General features: G+C 38.5%; 1 protein-coding gene across 1 annotated transcript in view; it reads right to left on the bottom strand.

Moving 5' to 3' along the window:
• Window positions 1–17,974, bottom strand: part of LOC128152149 (uncharacterized) — a 169,590-nt gene that overhangs the window by 135,140 nt on the left and 16,476 nt on the right. Inside the window, exons 4-6 of the mRNA XM_052810223.1 lie at window positions 16,077–16,163; window positions 12,670–12,753; window positions 6,839–7,008 (exon numbers count right to left, since the gene is read on the bottom strand). Coding sequence (XP_052666183.1) covers window positions 6,839–7,008; window positions 12,670–12,753; window positions 16,077–16,163 — 341 coding nt within the window. The remainder of the gene's footprint in view (window positions 1–6,838; window positions 7,009–12,669; window positions 12,754–16,076; window positions 16,164–17,974) is intronic.

Below are 17,974 nucleotides of genomic sequence, written 5' to 3'. Positions count from 1 at the left end.
GTCCCCATTCTTTTTCTCTGACTGCTTCACAAATTTGTCTCTGTAATTGTAATCTAAAAACGCAGGCTTTAACTTTATCCAATAACTTCCATTTGTACTGGCTTTCACATCATCTTCTGTTTCAAGTGTGCAGGCATGCACTTGAACACTTCATAATTAGAAGAGACATTCACTTACAATTAGTATATGAAAATTACAGAGGGAAACAATGCTTTAAGTAAAGTTTACTGTATTATTGTCTTAAATACAACAGTGGAAATGACAAGTTGCCATGCCTAATGATTTTTCTCTGTAGAGAACAGATCTCCTCCTGCAAGTCCACATCCTGCTCTATCTCTCTGCTGAAAGTTGTAGGTGGAAATCGTTTCACATTTTCAGCTGAAATGTAAGCCCTCCCTCTCCAATTTGAACACTGACACGAGCAATTGTATCATAACATCATACTATGCTGACACATCTTTGAGTGAACATATGCAATTTAGTACATGTTCTTGTTGTAACCACCGAATCCTGAAAGCTGTGTCTTTAAGGGTCTAGCACAGTAGTGAGAGAAACCAACTGTGCTAACAGATTGCCAGCAGGTTGAGCAACAGTGATGATTTCCCACCTTTGTACTAAGCAAGCAAGCGTGCATGTAACGCAACTGGACCGTCTCTCCCAGTATTTCTACACCTCTCAACTTACAGGTGACCTGGTTATGTTTCACACTAACAAACTGGTGTGAACAACTCCAAAGCCCTTAAAAACTCAGATTACACATGGAAAGCCTCAAAGTTAGCCCTGCTTTGAGCAGGAGATTGGACTAGATAGCCTCCAGAGGTCAGGTCCTTCCCCACCTGAATTAATCTGTTCTATGAAGTAGAGGTCAAAAGTACCATCCAGCATAGGTTCCACTTGACATATTCAGCTCTACTATAAGACTGCAGAAGCAAAAAAGTTACAACATTTAGAGCAATTCATTTATCTGTAGCTCATAAAAATCTGTGTAGTCTATTAATGCTGTTAAGGAGTTTCCTGTCATAAAAGCTAACCAACAGTAGACTTAGCTACACCTGTGACTACAGTTTGGCTCCAAATGTATTAAAAATACAAATAAAACCTCCCTGGAAAAAAAAAATAAAAGTAATTCTGGAGAATACATGAGCAACTAAAAATCTTTTTTCATTGGGTTTTTTTTTGCAGGTTTGTGCCTCTATACATCAGTAATGCTTACTCTTTCCTTACAATCTTCATGTGAGTTCTGCTTCTTTTAACATGTGGTCAGTACTTGATGAAGTCACTTAAGCTTCAACAGGACTTGGCGATCACTGATTCTCTGTAAAGAATCTTTCCAATTGCCTCTGTTTATTGAACCACAGAAATAGACTTCCTTACTGGAGTTTATATTAGGATAATGAGTCAGAAAGCTGACCAGTCAGATTACCTTAAGCAGCAGCAAAGGCAGTATCATCATTTACAGTAGCTGTAGGATTCATTGTTCCAGCTCAATAGAATATCAAGAATTACTTTGGTTGTTTAATTGCTCCTCTGAACATAAAGAGTGGAAAAACACAATAAAAACTAAGTGAACTCCGTTTTAGTGAAAAATGAGAAATACAGAATATTTGCATTACTTCCATCTAAATATTTACTTAACTAAAAATCAACAAACTCCTGAACAAAGCAATCAAAAAAGAATTCCAATTAAAAAGAGCAGCTATAGCAATATTATGGGTATTGTGACAGCATAGTGACAGGCCCTTTGCAAACATATAAAACATCTTTTCCACAGTTCTGCTTATGTTGACATTCATTTCTATGCTCCCCCTTCTGTCCCCCTCAGTTCTTAAAAAAAAAAAAAAAAAAAAAAAAAGCATGTATATCTGAGTGTCCAGAAGCAATGGGGGAAGATCCTTAGAAAATTGGAGGATTCCCAGGCATTCCGCTGAGGAAGCAGGAGCAAGCCTGTTAGAATAAAGATATTTAGAAGTCTCAGGTTGCCAGCCTATGTGGTAGAGAAGTCCCCAAGCTACACATACTACCATCTTGGCCAGGCTTTGGGTCTGTTAGGTGGGTCCTGACACACATCTGAGAGCCACGGACACCCACTAGGCAGGACATCAGAAGTCCAAGGGCCAGAAGCCCAATAACCCAAGCTTTGGGAAGTTGACCTTGTGGTTTTTTCCCCTCAAACATAGGTTTCAGTGAAGTGCTTTTTCACCAGTCCAGGAGCACTCTACCTAGCAGGACTATAATGAATTCACTGAGCTTAGCCTAATGACAGGTTTCAAAAGGAAACTAGATGCCAAGCACTTCTGACAGGTGTAGATTTCAGTCTATCTGTGCCCTTGTTCTTCCTCTGTAAAATGGAGATACCCATAATTCCTACTATATCACATAAATTAAATGGAAACCATTATACTAACAGGCTGTAGAGATGCTTTGACACTCAAATAATGAGTGTAGCATACAGGTAGCTTACCTAAAATGAAGTCACCCACTTTTAAGACGTCGTGTAAATGAAACATTGCCAGCTTTTGTATTCTTGACCTGCAATCCTCAGTTAAAAAAAATATATATATAACTCATTTGAACATGACAGTCATTTAAAATCTTGGCAAATGTCAAAAAGAAGTAGCCAGGTTTTGGCTGAGGAAAAAGCACCTTCAATTCTGCATTGTTCTTAGGTGCATATATTCATACAAGTATTATGCTTAAGAAGAATGACCACAAAGGATTGTACAATGCTTAGTAGGCTGCAGCTTTGATGAGGGGAGGTCTGCAGGTACCATCAGGATATAAATGACAGTAGTATCCAACAGGGTAGAACGTGCAAGCAAATGTGTGTTGATGTTTTATATGACTGCGGCCTGATCCCACTGATTAAATTCCTGATTGGCAGGTGGATTTGTCATCGTCTTACATAGTACCAAATGTTACCCACATATTATCCACCATTAACCAAAGGAAAAGTGATCACTCCATCATCATATAAATTGATCTCACTGTGACTTGGCAAGGAGTCAGAGCAGTGATGATATTGACCCTGTAAGAATAGTAGGTCTAATGCCCAGCAGCATTAACCTTTGTTTAACCAAAAGGTAAATCACTCGATGAAAAGCAACATTTTATTACTATCCACCTGCAACAAATAGCTCATTTCTTACTACTATAACTCAACTGCTGGTATTGAAGAGCAAAACTTGCACTTTACTTTCAGAGGCTCTTGAGTAATTCACATTGAGGTCATGGATCAAAACTGATTATATAGTCATAATGATCAAGTCCTGCAAGTTGTTATACCCAGCACAGAGGGCTAAATGTAGCGACTGAATCCTGTAGAGAAAGACAGAGATTGTGAACAAATTACCTTTAGTTAAGAATACTGACCAAGTTGCAGGAAGAGCATGGCCAAGCAGGAAAGATGTTCTTGACTTCTGGGGCAGTATTCATCCTTCCAATTGCCCAATTATTAATTCTTTCTGAGAGAACCCACATAAAACTGATAGTCACTTCTATTGTCTCAGTTCAGAAACAGCTGAAAATCCTAGAGCTGGTATTTTTCCATAGTATTTGAATTAACGACTGGTAAGATTACGTTGCCAAAGGCCCATCAAGTGCAATCTCACCCCAATCACCAGTGTATGCTTCATCCTTGGCAGTCTCTCATGTTTTGAGAGCATCTTGCCTTTAATCAAACACATTAAGCCAGAATTACGTCAGGTCTTTCCTTGCATATTTCTCTGCTCTGTAAGATCAAGTTCTGCCCATAAGCATGTGTCCCTGCATTGTCTCGTGACAGATGGTTTTCTGCAGCATTCTACATACCCAGCCTTGGTTGTACCTGCTCAGCTTCTACCACAACACAGTCCCAAAGTTATGATTTTCTTTCTTTCAATAGAGTTTATTTTTCTTTATTAAAAGCAAATGTCATGGGGCTTTTGAAATCTGTAGGCCTACATGATAGGCCACAGGAAAGAGTACTGCTTTCCAAATTTAATATTCTTTAATGTGTTTGTTAACAGAACATTGACATCTGCTTAATGCTTTCTTTACAAGAATCTATCAGATCTCCCCTTACGTATTTCTTGCCAATCTCAACTACCAGCTTTTGCATTTACAAAACAGAACATGAAGTAACAACACAGCTTAAAGTTCCAGAGCTAGAATCTTGCATAAACCTTTTATTATTATTATTATTATTTTGGAAAGTACATCTGCTCTTTCAAATACTTTTAATGACGGTGACCTCATGCACTGAGCTGCTGTTTAGACAAAAGCCACCCATTTACTGCAGAGCTACAAAGCAGAGAAGAAAAACAATGAACTAAGGGATAGATAGTTAATACATAGCTGTCCTCCTTGTGCCAACGCTGCCAGCAAAGCTCCAGTGCAAATCAGATGCCTTATTGGAGAGAATTTTTGGCAGCCTAAAAAGAAACAACAGCGACTCAAGTGTGTTTCTGAACCTCACTTATAAAACCAGTCTTATGTACTGTAAACTGTCAATTGCTATTTTTAACCCTTAGGCTCCCGTGTTTTGTTTTCATTTTGTCAAAGCAAAGGAATGTGAGAGAGATGTCTATTAGACTCCTTCACTCAGCCCGAGGGTTAATTACTCAGTTTGGTAGACATTTGAAAATATTATGTTACCTCTAACGGCAAAATTGATAGAAGCTTGTTTCAGGCTCACTTTATGTCATTATGGCAGATTAAATTAACTAATCATAAATTACAATGGCTAAAGTACATCTGCTACTCACTAAACCTACAGAAGGAAGAGAAGGGGGTTTTTTTCTGAATAAGAAGTAAATACCACACAACAAATTAAAGACTTTTTCAAACGAATAAACATACATTCAAGCAATAAAAGTTGGAAGTATCCCAAAGATGACAGCAACAGATTCTGAAGATCATGGCAGCAGTCTAACACTGAACCTGTAGCTGTTGTGGAAAGGTACCAACACTACAATGCTACAGGGGCATATCCACAGATCAAAGAGTAAAGATGATCCATTAAAGAATAAAGAAGGTCAATTAAAAAATAATAAGCATGCACACATTATTGTTAGATGTCTTTGAATACCAATATGACACGAGGTGCATGTTTGCAGCCTCTTCTTCCTGTGTCACCTTCCATTTTCTGTTCAAGGGGACTGATTGTACCATTTCTATGTGCTTCCAAGGAAAGGATGGATGTACACATCACTGATCTAGAAGATAATATAGATTTTACAGTGATCCTCGTTACCCCCCACATTGCAGGATGCAGATGTGACAGCTGATACCATGTCAGTATGATTGAATTCCTAAACAGTGCACGGACAACTGAAGTTAGAGATGCATGGAAGAAATGGAGAGAACACACAGGCATTCAAGACTCTTCTGTGCAGTATAAAGTATTGAGACCCTATCTGTAAACTCATGGTATACCAGCTTGATCAATCACATTAAATGAGGATTTTCTTTTTTTCGGACCAAAATAAGGAAGAAAAGCAGTATTATATTGTATGATGTGGATTCACATATGCAGTTGTTAGTTAAAAAGCAGAATGTTGTTTCAGGATGACCAGATAGCTTGCTCCTGTCTAGGAAACAAACTTTGCTGAACACCTACAAAGAGAGTTCAAGTAAGATGATCAGCTTCCCAGTGACCATGTTTATAGGGAGGGTAAACCAAGGATTGACAAATCTATTGTGTTCCTTCAGGTGTCAGAGCCTCATGAAGCTTTGAGGGCATCCAAATAGCCCAAACTTAAAGTGTGAACTCTCAACAAATCATAAAGTCTTCTGGAAAGCTGCATCGCTCTCTGATCACCTGTTCCCAGGTTCCTACTCCATCAGTCCCTTGAGGCAGATGATGCTCTTAGTATCATCTGAGTCCTTTTCCCTCATGTTTCCCTCCCATTTCATGTTCTCTCAACAATATTCCCCAAAGCGCCTTCTATGCATGATGTGTACAGCTACAAAAAAGTCAGAAGGAATGAAATACAGCTACTCAAGGCTTTAGAGGAAAGCAGCAAGGAAGGGAATTGTGTCCCTCACCGACATGCAGAAGGCAATGATGAGGTTTAGTCCTGCATTGAAAAAATTCTAAAAACTTCCTCTGAAAATAAAAGAAAGCTTAGATCACCATCAGTCACGGGATAACCTATTTTAAGCCCATCAGAGCCAGCGCACTGTTCTCATGTTGCTAATTAAAAATGATAGATTCATCAATTAATCTCTCTTCCTGTCCCCTAGTCTCAGTATGAGATTTTTCAAAGGGACAAATGGTAGTTAGGTGCCCACAAGTATCATTTCAGCCCTGAAAACTTGTGCCTTTGTCAACATGAATCCGACCTTGTCTCTTTACACTACAAAATGACAAAAAGAAAACCAAATGAAGCTTTGCCACTCTTAAAAACACAACAGATTTATAATTTGGGAATAATCTTATCCTCTGTACAATGAATATTGCTACATAAATCTTTCCTGGGCTCCAATCTGAACTTGCTCATTGATAGATGAATAAGCCTCTGTTAAATTTGGCAGAGAGAGATATCCTAAGCTTAGGCTCTTGATTGAAACTCAATTGCAATACTTACTACGGAGCAGTCAGAGACACTCCACTATTTAGGAAAGAAGCAACGAAGGCAATCTATTTTTATTCATGTTGAAATGGAGACAAAGATAAAGGTCCTGCTGTTAGCTTAGCAAAGTGCCAGTCACATAAAGCAAGCCAACAAAATGGGTTATCTTTTCCCTTCAATATACGTATCGCCGGGCAGTGAAATAGAATTGGGGTGTACAAGGTTAACAAGCCAGCATCATGTTATGAAGCAAGCGATAAAATTGTCTTATAGTTCTTAACTCTGACCTGTTCCAGTGAAAAGCTGCCAAGCAGAATTATGTCATCTTGAACATCTCTCTCAAACTGTTCAATATATGAAGGAATCTCTTCATCTTCAAGCTCCCTGTGAAGGTCACGTGCCTTACTGGAGCTGACAGGCATCACGGAGTCTGGAAAATCTTCACTGGTGACACAGGCTGCTTGAAACAAAAGTGGCAGATTATCTCTTAGCAAATGGAAGTTCATTCACTGGTTAGTACCTTCTCAGTCAACATGTTTGACCCACCAACATTTTAATGTTGACAATTCATGCCATAAAATGAACAGTAATAAATAACAGCAGTAGAAAACCGGCAAGTTTCAAGTGTCATTACCAGGAAAACTCTCCTCAAGAGCAACATCCGCATACAGGTACAAATTTAGCACATGCAGCTTGTTCCTTAAATAATTTTAAAAAGGGGTGCTCTGCATTTCCATGGTCACTTTGCTCCCATGCAAAACTTAAAGGAATTGGGATTTGGAATGACTTTGGCTTTGCTCCTGAGGAAGAGGAGGAATAACTGCAGTTGAAAGGGAGTTTTAGGCGGAGCCACACCAAGCATTTCATCTTCCTCCCACTCACCCCAGAGGATCGAATTCCTCCCCTAGGTGTGTGCGTGCAGCTCCTGCCTAATTAATTGGGTCCGGTTCTGCTCTCACCCACATGATTACCCTGATTTCACTGTGGTGATGTAAGCAGAACCAAAGGGTATATGCTGCACATAAATAAAAATAAATCCCATTCATAAAGTTGACCTTAAAGAGAAGTTATGTCCTTTTTTCAGTTTGGTTCATCATACTACTAAAAAAAAAACAAAAAAAAAATAGATCTTCTCATTGAGATCTGCTACATTACTAATACTAGCTTGGGTTATAAATAATAAAGACAACTATTTTTGCTCATTTCTCCATGTTAGGACCACTAAGAAATGATAGATATCAGGTTGTCCACATCTGACTATCTTTCTTGCCTCATATTTCTGTGCGTAAGTTTTTATAGTTCTCTGTGCCTTTCCTTTGCAAGAAACTGCCATATCTAGTTATTTGCTTTTCTCTTTGTCCATCCTAAGACATGAAAGCAGTTAAAAGATTTTTTTTTTTTTTCCTCACTCCCCTTTGAAGTCTCTCATTCTCTAATGAAGACCAAAAAAGGAAAGATAAAACTAAGGCTATTAACATTTTCAGTTTTGCTCGCTACTCATTGTTTAATGACTTTAATTGTTGAGCCTCCCGAGTACTTAAATCACCTCGGTGCCACCAACACACAGGAAGTAGGGTGGGTTTTTTATTTAATTACAACAGGATACAATTCAAAATCATGTTGGGGGAAGTGTACAGCAGATATAAACAACCCAAACCATTACCTTAGGGTACACAATCTCTTCATGTAGCATCTTACAAGCCTAATGAAAAGTGATTTGACCTACAACTATTAACTGCAAAAACAAAACAATATTTGCATTTAAATTTAGTGTAACATTAAGGGTTTGGCTAGGAGAGAGAAAATCCAGGAAGCGCTGGAAAAGGAAACATTGCCAACAGCAGAAGATGCAGCATCGCTTGCTCCCCTCGACGCTGTGTTGTACACAACAGGCCATATGCTCAGCTGGTATAAATCAGCTGCTTTACTGCTTTCACAGGAGCAGTGCAAGTTTACTTCCTGGGAAGACTGTACATTCCTATCTCAGGATCCTCTGGGTGTAGAGAAATAGTCCTTATATATCAAAAAAGAAATAAAAACATTCGGTTTGCAAAGACAACCATGCAGTGATTCATCAAAATACCCTTTTTCTTTTTTGTATTTATTATTTTCGTGAGGAATCGTATCAAGTGAACTCAGTTTTGGTGGAAGACACTGGCCTTAGTAGCACATGGTTCGTGGGGAAAAAAGCAAAAGAAGAGAGCGAGCATTTTCAAAAGCCTTTCAGGGAAGTAACTGCTAAAAATACAGAGATAAATTACAATTCAGATTTGAAAAATATTTAATGAAAAGATACATATGCTCATTTAAGCACAGTTGGAAAAACTATTCATTTGCCTGAGCTGGGGACAGGGAGAGAACAGGGTTGTTCAGCTGGTCTGTTCCTTCCTTTGCTGGCTTTGCAAAGAAACCTCTGAACCTCAGTCACCATCAGGTTGGTCCTCGTTTGAACTGACCCACAGGTTAGAGGCTTGAGCTGCCACCCTGGAGCAACGCTTGACCAAAACAAAGCCTCCACCTCCTTGCTACTACTACTACAAAAGTAGTAACATTTTTAACACCATGGCTACTTTGTACACACAAGACAAAATGGCTGAAAATTTACAAGGAAATTCATTGATAGATTGATAAAATAGTTAAAAACTGGCTGCTTCAAGTTGTTCGCATCTGTGTCAAACTTTTCATTTTGCCTCAGCTGTACTTAACACTGCAAGTCATACTTTCCACATTGTTTAAATCACTACTACTCCTTAGCACAGGCTGTATTTGCAGATGCTATGCTGTAATTAAAACAATCTCTCTGGTATTAGCTTGGCTGCTTGTAACTTCATTTACTCCTGCATTTGTCCATCAGACAGCAGTGGTTTACATACTGAGATGAGAATTTAAAGGGTAGGTTCACGAGCAGACTATACCTCAGCATGGATTTGAATGTATAAAGCACTATAAACTCCACATGGAAAATGCATTTTGGCTGCCTGGTTCTAGAAGACTCTGTGTATAAATTGTAGCTAAAAAAGTACATCAGTAAAGGCTCATGCATCAGTTTCAAACAATTAAAATGCTGCAAAACATTGCACTTCAATTTTTCACTTGTTGCCAAAGAATAATATAATAGAAAAATATTTTTTATGGTATTCACCTAGCATCATTTTAGATGTGCGTGGATCATGATCTTACATTGTTTAAGAGATTTTATCCCTAGGTAAAAAATATACAGTCTACATCTTCCTCTAAAAAACAACCAACCAATGTTGCCTTTTAAGTTGCCTTATAATATGAACTAACACATACCACAGGAGCGACCAATAGTTTACTCAGCAACAAAATGCTTTAAATATACAATTATATAAATTGAGCCACGTTTTTTCCTTTCCTTTCCTTTGGGGATCATCTATTAATTAGGACTGTATGACTACGTGATTTTTCAGCTCAGTGGTCAAATGAAGAAAAGAAGCAGTCCTGTAAGAGTGGAACCAAATGAATCCTAGTTTTCTATGGATTTTCTGATGTCTAATAAGGGTCAAACTCCCATATTAGCTTTTCCCTCAGTGGAGACATTAATAATGCTTGTCTGCTCTGCTCAGCTGCCCACTTCCATAAAACTGGTAGGGAAGTCAGACCTGTGAGACTTGGTCTCTGTTTAAAAAAAGGGTTTGAAAGTGAACAACAGGTTCAAAAATTGGGCGGGAGAAACACAGACAGGCAGAAATAAATACAGCCTGATACACGCGCACAGAGGTGGAGACTGCACAAGCCTCGCTTCCTCAGGAAAATCTTGCTCTTTTCTGGATTTTATTCACTGAAGCCAAGAACAGTAAAAAAATTCAGCTAGGATGGGGTGCAACATTCACCCACAGGACTAGCTCTGATACCCATTATGGCAGTTTTAAGAAATAAAAGCACTGAGGCACCACTCCAGACACAAGACAGCAGTGGGCTGCAGTGTATCTCCCACTCGCTGCTTTCATGCCTACACAGGGGGGTTCTGATGTGCACCTGGAGTACGAGACACGCGTGTTAATGCATTTGCTTGCCCTGGAGTTGAATCAGTGGGCTGGCAGCTCAGCAACCTCAGCAGCCTCAGCAGGAGATCACTGTCCACAGAGCACACCGCATACATTCAAATGGCTTTGGATGGATGAGAGATTTGAACCTGTCTCACACCCCACATAGCCTAAGAGTAAGAACAGCATTTTACCTGTCATGGTGGTTTGATAAAACTAGTTGCAGAAAAAGATGTTTTCAGTTCAAACATACCTGGTGAGTTTAAATTATAAACATTTGAGGAGATCAGTGAAACCTTATTTCTCTATGTATATGCTATTTGCTATTATCCTCTGTAAAGCATCTGTTCTTCTTAACGATATTCATTAATGTTATTTGTAATATAAAATAAAGCTTTAGGGCACGTAGCTGAAGGAGAGAGTAACCACTGATGGATGGGGAAGGCTTCGCCTTCAGTCCCTAGTTCCCTTGCTTAAAAGCGGACAAATACACATGGCGCAATTCAGCTCTCTTACCTTTAGCCACACAAAAAGCAATGGACAAGTCTAAGTCAGTTGTCCAAGACCCTTCTAGAGCCAAAGGAAAGAAGACCTGCTTCCAGGGCACAATATGTCCAATCAGCTAAGAGGTGTCTGCCTGAGGTGGGCTGAACTACTGCCCAGAGGTGCTTCTCTCCCCCTCTCCCACCACTTTGGGGGAGCCCCAGAAGCTAACTTTCAGAAAGCTAATAGAAAGAGTACTAGACCCCTCCCTGGGGCAGCCTGTAAAGTAACATCAGGACATTTTCCTTAATCATACAGGGTTATTTTGACGATAAAGCTATTGAATAATATGAAATGCTGTAAATATTGGTAGAGAGGAACTACATAAGTACCACAGATAGACACCCCATGTCAATCTTTCCTATAGAAGTAATGTTGACTTCACAGCCAAATATGGGTTTATTTTAATCTATGCTTTTGCAGGATAAAAGCAACAATCAACCTGCAGCACTGCTATAATCTTTCTCCAAAATGTGCAGCTCTACATTAACATGCAACAATAGAGAGCTTGCTAATAATTTGTTAAAGGTTTTTGCTTCAACTATCTGCCTGAATTTAGCTGTGATAGTTGTACTTTCTTTTCCTTGCATTTAAAATGAGACAAAATAGGTTTCAAAGATGTTACTGGTACAACCAGTGCCAGTTCAAGGGATTTTGCAACCCTAGGCAAATGAAAATATTTGCCTCTTCTAGAACAAAGTTGCTCACAAACTAAATAGTCATAAAACATGTTGCAGCTCCTGGAGCTCCACTGCCGTAGGCAACTGCTTGCTCTGTCTCTCTGACAGAGTAGGTCCTGTGTATAGCTGAAATGTAAGAAGAAACCTAATACAGATACAAAGAACAGAAAATACTTTTGCACAAAAGACCAGGCTGAAAAAGGAGGGGGGGATACCCAAAAAATACAAGGCATCCCTGAGCCAGGGCTTGTTCATATGTCACTTCTCCTGTGATGAACCAGAGAGCAGCAGACATGCACCTTATGTAAAGGTTGTGGTGGTAACGGTCCTGTGAATCAACTGGGTATTAAATAATGCCTGTAAAAATAAGTGAAGCCAAAGTAATACTGTTGGCTTGAGGTGAAGAAATCTCTCATACATTTCATTGTTTTTACTGTAGATGGAACATCAATTTGTATTTTCTAACAAAGCCACAGAAAACATTTTCTTACTCACCTGTTAGTGTAAATCCTTACATAGATAACCTCAAACACTGTGTGACATGACCCGTGCATCTGACAAATGGCCCACCCATTTATGAGCTTAAATAAAGGTTTAGTTTTCTAGCTTTGAGCACATAAGCAATGATATTTCCAGTCTTTTTCTCATAAGGGTGGAATTCAACATGCAATGAAGCAGCCTAGAGAAAGCATGCCACTTAAGTTACACTTAAAACCACATAAACACGACTCAAAACAAAAACATTTGGGGAAAAAGATCTTACAGGCTCACATTAAAATCAATGTCCCTTTTCCTTCTGAGTTCAAGGGGATGGATTACCCACTCTCTTCCCCACATCCAGACTCAAAAGTTTTATTTTTCTTTATGAAAATGATTTTTTTTATTTACCTTGGAAGTCCAGCATCTTGCTTTCTTCATCTAGAAGCTTCATCAGTTTACCATACAGGATTTGCTCATCAAATTTCACAGGATCTTAAAAAAAACAATAGTGAAACATCTATTGTTTCTTCCAGTACTATTTCAGGAAACACTATTTTAAACTATAAAGATATAAAACTACAAAAGTTAAGAAACCATTTGACACTGTGTCATGGTTTTCACAGTGCTAGTTTCATAGCAGAGGTGACTGTCATTTTCTTCTGACTTAGGAAAGACAGTTTAAAATAAAAATATATAATTATATACTTTTAAATGGTGAGAAATATTATATCATGAGAAATATTATATCTTGATCTGGACTGAAACTGGTTTACTAATTCTGCTAATAGACTCATTGAAATAATTATTTATATTCAAATTACCAGATGAATTCTATTTGACTTAATAAAATTAAAGTACCTAATTTCTTTTCAAATGTGATTTTGGATCTTTATTAGAAATTTTACCTTGCTGTCCATAATACTAACACGTTACCTAGTATGAGTAGTCATTACGACACACTATGGATTTTGATTTTGTGGCTGGTCAGTCATTCAAATTCCCAGTAACCTCTGCAGATTTTGAAAAGGAGCAAGGGACACACACACATGTACCTTTTTCCATGAGACCTAAAAAAATCACTTCAAGAGTCTGTATTCAAGGGAGAAATCACCAGCTGAGACTGTCTTCTCTCCAAATCTCCCAGACCCTGGCTTCTTTAAGTTGTCAGTGAAGACAGGCAGGTCGAAGGCCAAAGAAATGCATACAAGGTAGGTGAACTAAAGTACAACTACAAGCGACCTTGGGTGGCTCTTTTTAAGTGCCCAATAGAATATCAAAGAAAAAATTTTCTTTACCATGAAATTTCAGAGCCAAGTTTTTCAGTTATGCTGAGCATTCAAAGAGGGAGGCTTTTGCAAACCTCTACTGCAAGTACAGAATCTTTACATTTCTTTTAGTGTGTAACATTGAAACGTTCCCTTGGCGAGGGAGGGTGAAGCAAATCCATAGTGGAGTGTTGTTTGTTCTCAGGGCATTATCAACTCAGACAAATTTCCAGAACAAATTTAATTTATCAAATATAGAAAAGATAATTGCCAATATCTTCATTTTCACAGAATAACCCATTAAAGAATCCCATATGATGAACACATTAAATGATATTTAACTTTGTATAATAGAGTTAGTGGCTGAAGATTTGCTTTTCACCAGCTATTCTCTTTGGGCATTGGGCCTGACTCGCTTAAGTCATAAGAAGAGTGTAACTTTAAGGTGTGCCCTGATTTCTTCATCTTGTTCTGCTTTTGTCTCTTGTTAGTGACAAGCTGCTAGCTGGAAGGAAGAGCTAAACTAACACGGTTTCCAGTTGGGGGATGACCATGCAGGACTAGACTTCAGTTCTGACTGTCCTTTTAATTCTGTCCACTACATACTAATGTAGTTCCACCTACTGAACACTTCTGCAAGGAAAAGGAAACTAGACAATTAGGCTGGTTTGTGAGTATAACTGAATCACACCGGTTGAGGTGGGAAAGGACCTCCAGAGGCCATCTGCTCCAGGCCCCTTGCTCAAGCAGGGCCACCTAGTGCCAAGTTACCCAGGACCACGTCCAGATGGTTTTTGAATATCTCCAAGGTGGAAGACTTGCTCTTGACAGAGGTGTTGGTAAATATAGTGTTATAACTGCTTTGCAGATGTCAACACAACCAACCTGAGGCCAGTACCATTGCTAACAGACCTTTAATAAACAAGTGTTACCTCAACCTTTGAGTGACATTTTTGCTGGGAAGAAAAAGGAGGAATGACAAAGGACAGCTGTTCACACAGGGATCTCAGGTCTAGCCTGATATGCAAATGCCTAAAACCACCTCCCCACTCCCACCTCTGGAACTGGATGGACTTTCTCAGTGCTTTCATCTGTTCTAAATAAAAAAAAAAAAAAAAAAGAACATTTAAGGGTAAGTGTTTACCACTCAGCCTCTTCAACACAGGCAAGAGAATGTTTTCTCCTGATGAAAACTGTACTTCCACATATTCCTTATGTCACCACTCTATCCGTACATGTTTTTAGGCACACGCATACAGTTACAGAAATCTAATCCGCTTTTCATTCTCTGGTTATGAAGCAGATCATGACTCATGAAGCCTACTCATAAGATGAACCAAGGCAATACCAAGAGGGGAAAAAAAAAAACAAAAAACAAAAAAATCTTTCGTTTAAAAACTCTGAGCCAGAAGTTGACTTCCGAGGCATTACATTGCTGTCCTATACAATGAATGGGGAAATTATAGGGGTTAGATGTAATTCACCCTTGATAAACCTTGATTTTTTTCACCAGTATGCAGAAATTCAAGTTACTGACAAGCATTAGAGCCAATTTTTCTCAGTCACACAAGTTTTTGCCTCAAAAGCTTAAACCTCCATATCTACTCAAAGTGAAAGTTTCTCATGAATTTCAGAAGTGACCTACTTTGAGACCCCTTACAGTAGACAAATTTTTTTAGGTTTGACTACAACTGCCTGTCTAGAGAGTCTCTGCAGTACAAATAAGCACAAGGTTTAATAAAGCAAAGGGCTAGGAAGGTAACACAGGAGAATTGGGTCTTGCGTGTTATCAGGTTGTTGGTGCTTAACAACAGGAGCTGGGCCAAAGCATTCAGTGCATAGCTAAGCACTTCATTACCATGATGATGTTCTTACTTAAGTCCATGCAAATTCAGGCAGGCCCGTTCCCACCCTTTTTTATCTAAAAGCCATGACAGCAAAGGAGAATTTCCTCCGCTAGACAATACCTCCTAGTTAATCTCTCTCATACCTATGCATAACTTCTTTTCTCCCAGCTCTGCAGTCACGCCCTCCCACTCCTCGCTATCACCCACAGAGAGAAAAGCTAAACATCCCTGCTAATCTGGCACAAAGAAAACCAAAAAAAGCCTCCTCGTGTGCTGGGAACTTTTACGGGCTCTAGGGTTTCCTTCTGTAAGGTAAAAGAACATTCAGCTCAGTAATAAAATTGCTCTCCAAGAAGGACTTTGGGAGCAGGGTTGCAAAAAAGCTACAGGTTAGTACTCAGTTCTGGACTAACTTCGTTAACTAAAGAGAACATGGTGTAGACAATGTTCTCGGAGCGCGCTTCATTTTGCTACGGTAGCGGAGTGAATACCGCACAGCCTCACTTTTACCCATCCATTACCTCACTGTCCTTGATCAAAGACTATGTATACTGCCTATCGTGTTCAGAGCGGTTAAGGCTTATAATTTAAATTGTAAACCTCAATATTTAAATAGAACTGCATATGTGATCTTTGTCACCTCATTTTCATGAATGGAAAAGAATATTCTGACACCAAAATTACATACTTAATTCTGCCTCACCTTCTTCACTGACCTCCATCCCACACTGCCTTGGGTTTATTTCCTCATCCATCAACGGGTCAAAGTAATTTCTGCTGTATTCATTTCCTGTGGAAAGCACATGAAGTAAGGGTCAGCGATTATTAGAAGCACATGAACCAAAATGTTAATTTTGAAATCGACACCAGCAAGCAAAGGGGCATTTTTTGCTACTTTATAAGCTTAATTTTTTTAACAAGTCCTCTAAGCCTACTAGTACTGCAATTATCATCTTGTGAAAGGTCAGAAAAGGTAACTCTAGAAACAAGTGCACTTTATGTTACTTTTGCTCAGGAACTAATGAGAAAAATTTGCAAATTTAGATGATGGAAAGATAAGAAAAATTAAAAAATCCAGCATCCCCAACATAAGCCAAATTATTCTTGAAACACATTGTACAAGTGAATTACCGATGCTGCAGAGAAATTTGTGTTTCACAGCTGACCCCTCCAATTTCAACAGTTTTAAATTTCACCACTGAGGTTTCAACGTCTGGTGCATCTTTAATACTGTATTCAACCAGAGAAGTGTTTAATTACAGAGGAGATACTAGAATACTGCCTCATTAATCTGAACAGCAATTATATTCAGTTGGGCTAGGTAACTAATCCAAGATTTTGATGGGATAAACCCACCCATTTTAACACTTTCCATTTGAACAGCTAGTTTTATCTGCTCTTCAGAAACTAATCAAGTTTAAAAAAAAAAAAAAGTCATTTGTTAGACTTATCAAGAAATAATGCAGCATCTAGCTGCCTAGAGGAACTCCTAGTAAAAGCCAGAAGAATTTCTTTACACAAGGGAGAGCTTTTTCCTCAAAATATGTCCTTCCTTCAGCAAAAGTGCTACACTCAATTAAAACCATCCTCACTTTCATTGGGTTTGCAAACACAGTAAATTATTACTAAACAGAGAAAAAGTAAAATAATTAAGTCCATAACAAATTTTAAAATTGCTTGTATAGACATAGGTCTGTATCCTGGGAAATACATAAGAGCTAAATGTACGAGGGGGTTAATTCATCCAAGATACACAATAGTAGTCTACAGTGTATTTGTTTTAAGATCAAAAATAATCCAAGCAGCAGCTCCTTTTCAGAGACTAAATGAAACTTTGATATGAAACTAGGTTTAATTTATATTTCTGGACTGGCACATTTTGACTGTCAGTCTCTGTTCCTTCAATGTAGTAAGTACAAGAACTGAAAATTTGCTTTACCTTGAGGTCTCAATAAAGAAAAAATAAATGAGTTTCATTTTTGTTACTTTATCTGTCAACAACTACTAGGCTGGTATGAATCTTGGCAGTATGTAATCAAAGTCTTATGTACTGCAATAACAGAGCCATTCTACCTTATTCACTGTAATTGTTTTCTCTAGCACAAAGCACTGTGATGTTATATGAACACCCCTTCACATGTTGGTAAAATAATTCACCCATGTGCTAAAAAAGAAAATGATGATGCATTTCTTTATTCAATTACTTCATAGCTGTAAATGTAAATTGCTGGAAAGTATGTTGTAACCATACAAGCAACACTCAGCTAGTGCACAGGCTTTTTGCGCAGTCTTAATAGCACAACAGCTTTTATTGAATTTTAATGCCCCATGTTCTTTAACCTGTGGGTCTGGTGTGAAACTCTGAGGGGTAGACTTTTGGGCAACTCTTCTGGACAGAATAATTGGCATTTAGGAGGAAGTGTCACATTATTTTTGAGTCTGTGAGGCATGGAAACCATTATTCAAGAAAGAGATACATTGACAAATACCATTAAACAGCTTGCTATTTGGTCCTCTTTAAAAAAAAAAGAACAGCCTCAACCCTTCTTTGAGGAGTATGAGATATTTCATCCAAGGCTTTGGCTCTGTCAGAACTGCACA

This window comes from Harpia harpyja, chromosome 1 (genome assembly GCF_026419915.1).
Source record: "Harpia harpyja isolate bHarHar1 chromosome 1, bHarHar1 primary haplotype, whole genome shotgun sequence".
In the NCBI taxonomy this organism is placed as follows: Eukaryota; Metazoa; Chordata; class Aves; order Accipitriformes; family Accipitridae; genus Harpia; species Harpia harpyja.
Note: the sequence above shows the minus strand (reverse complement) of the source record. Positions and strands in the feature narration are given on the sequence as shown.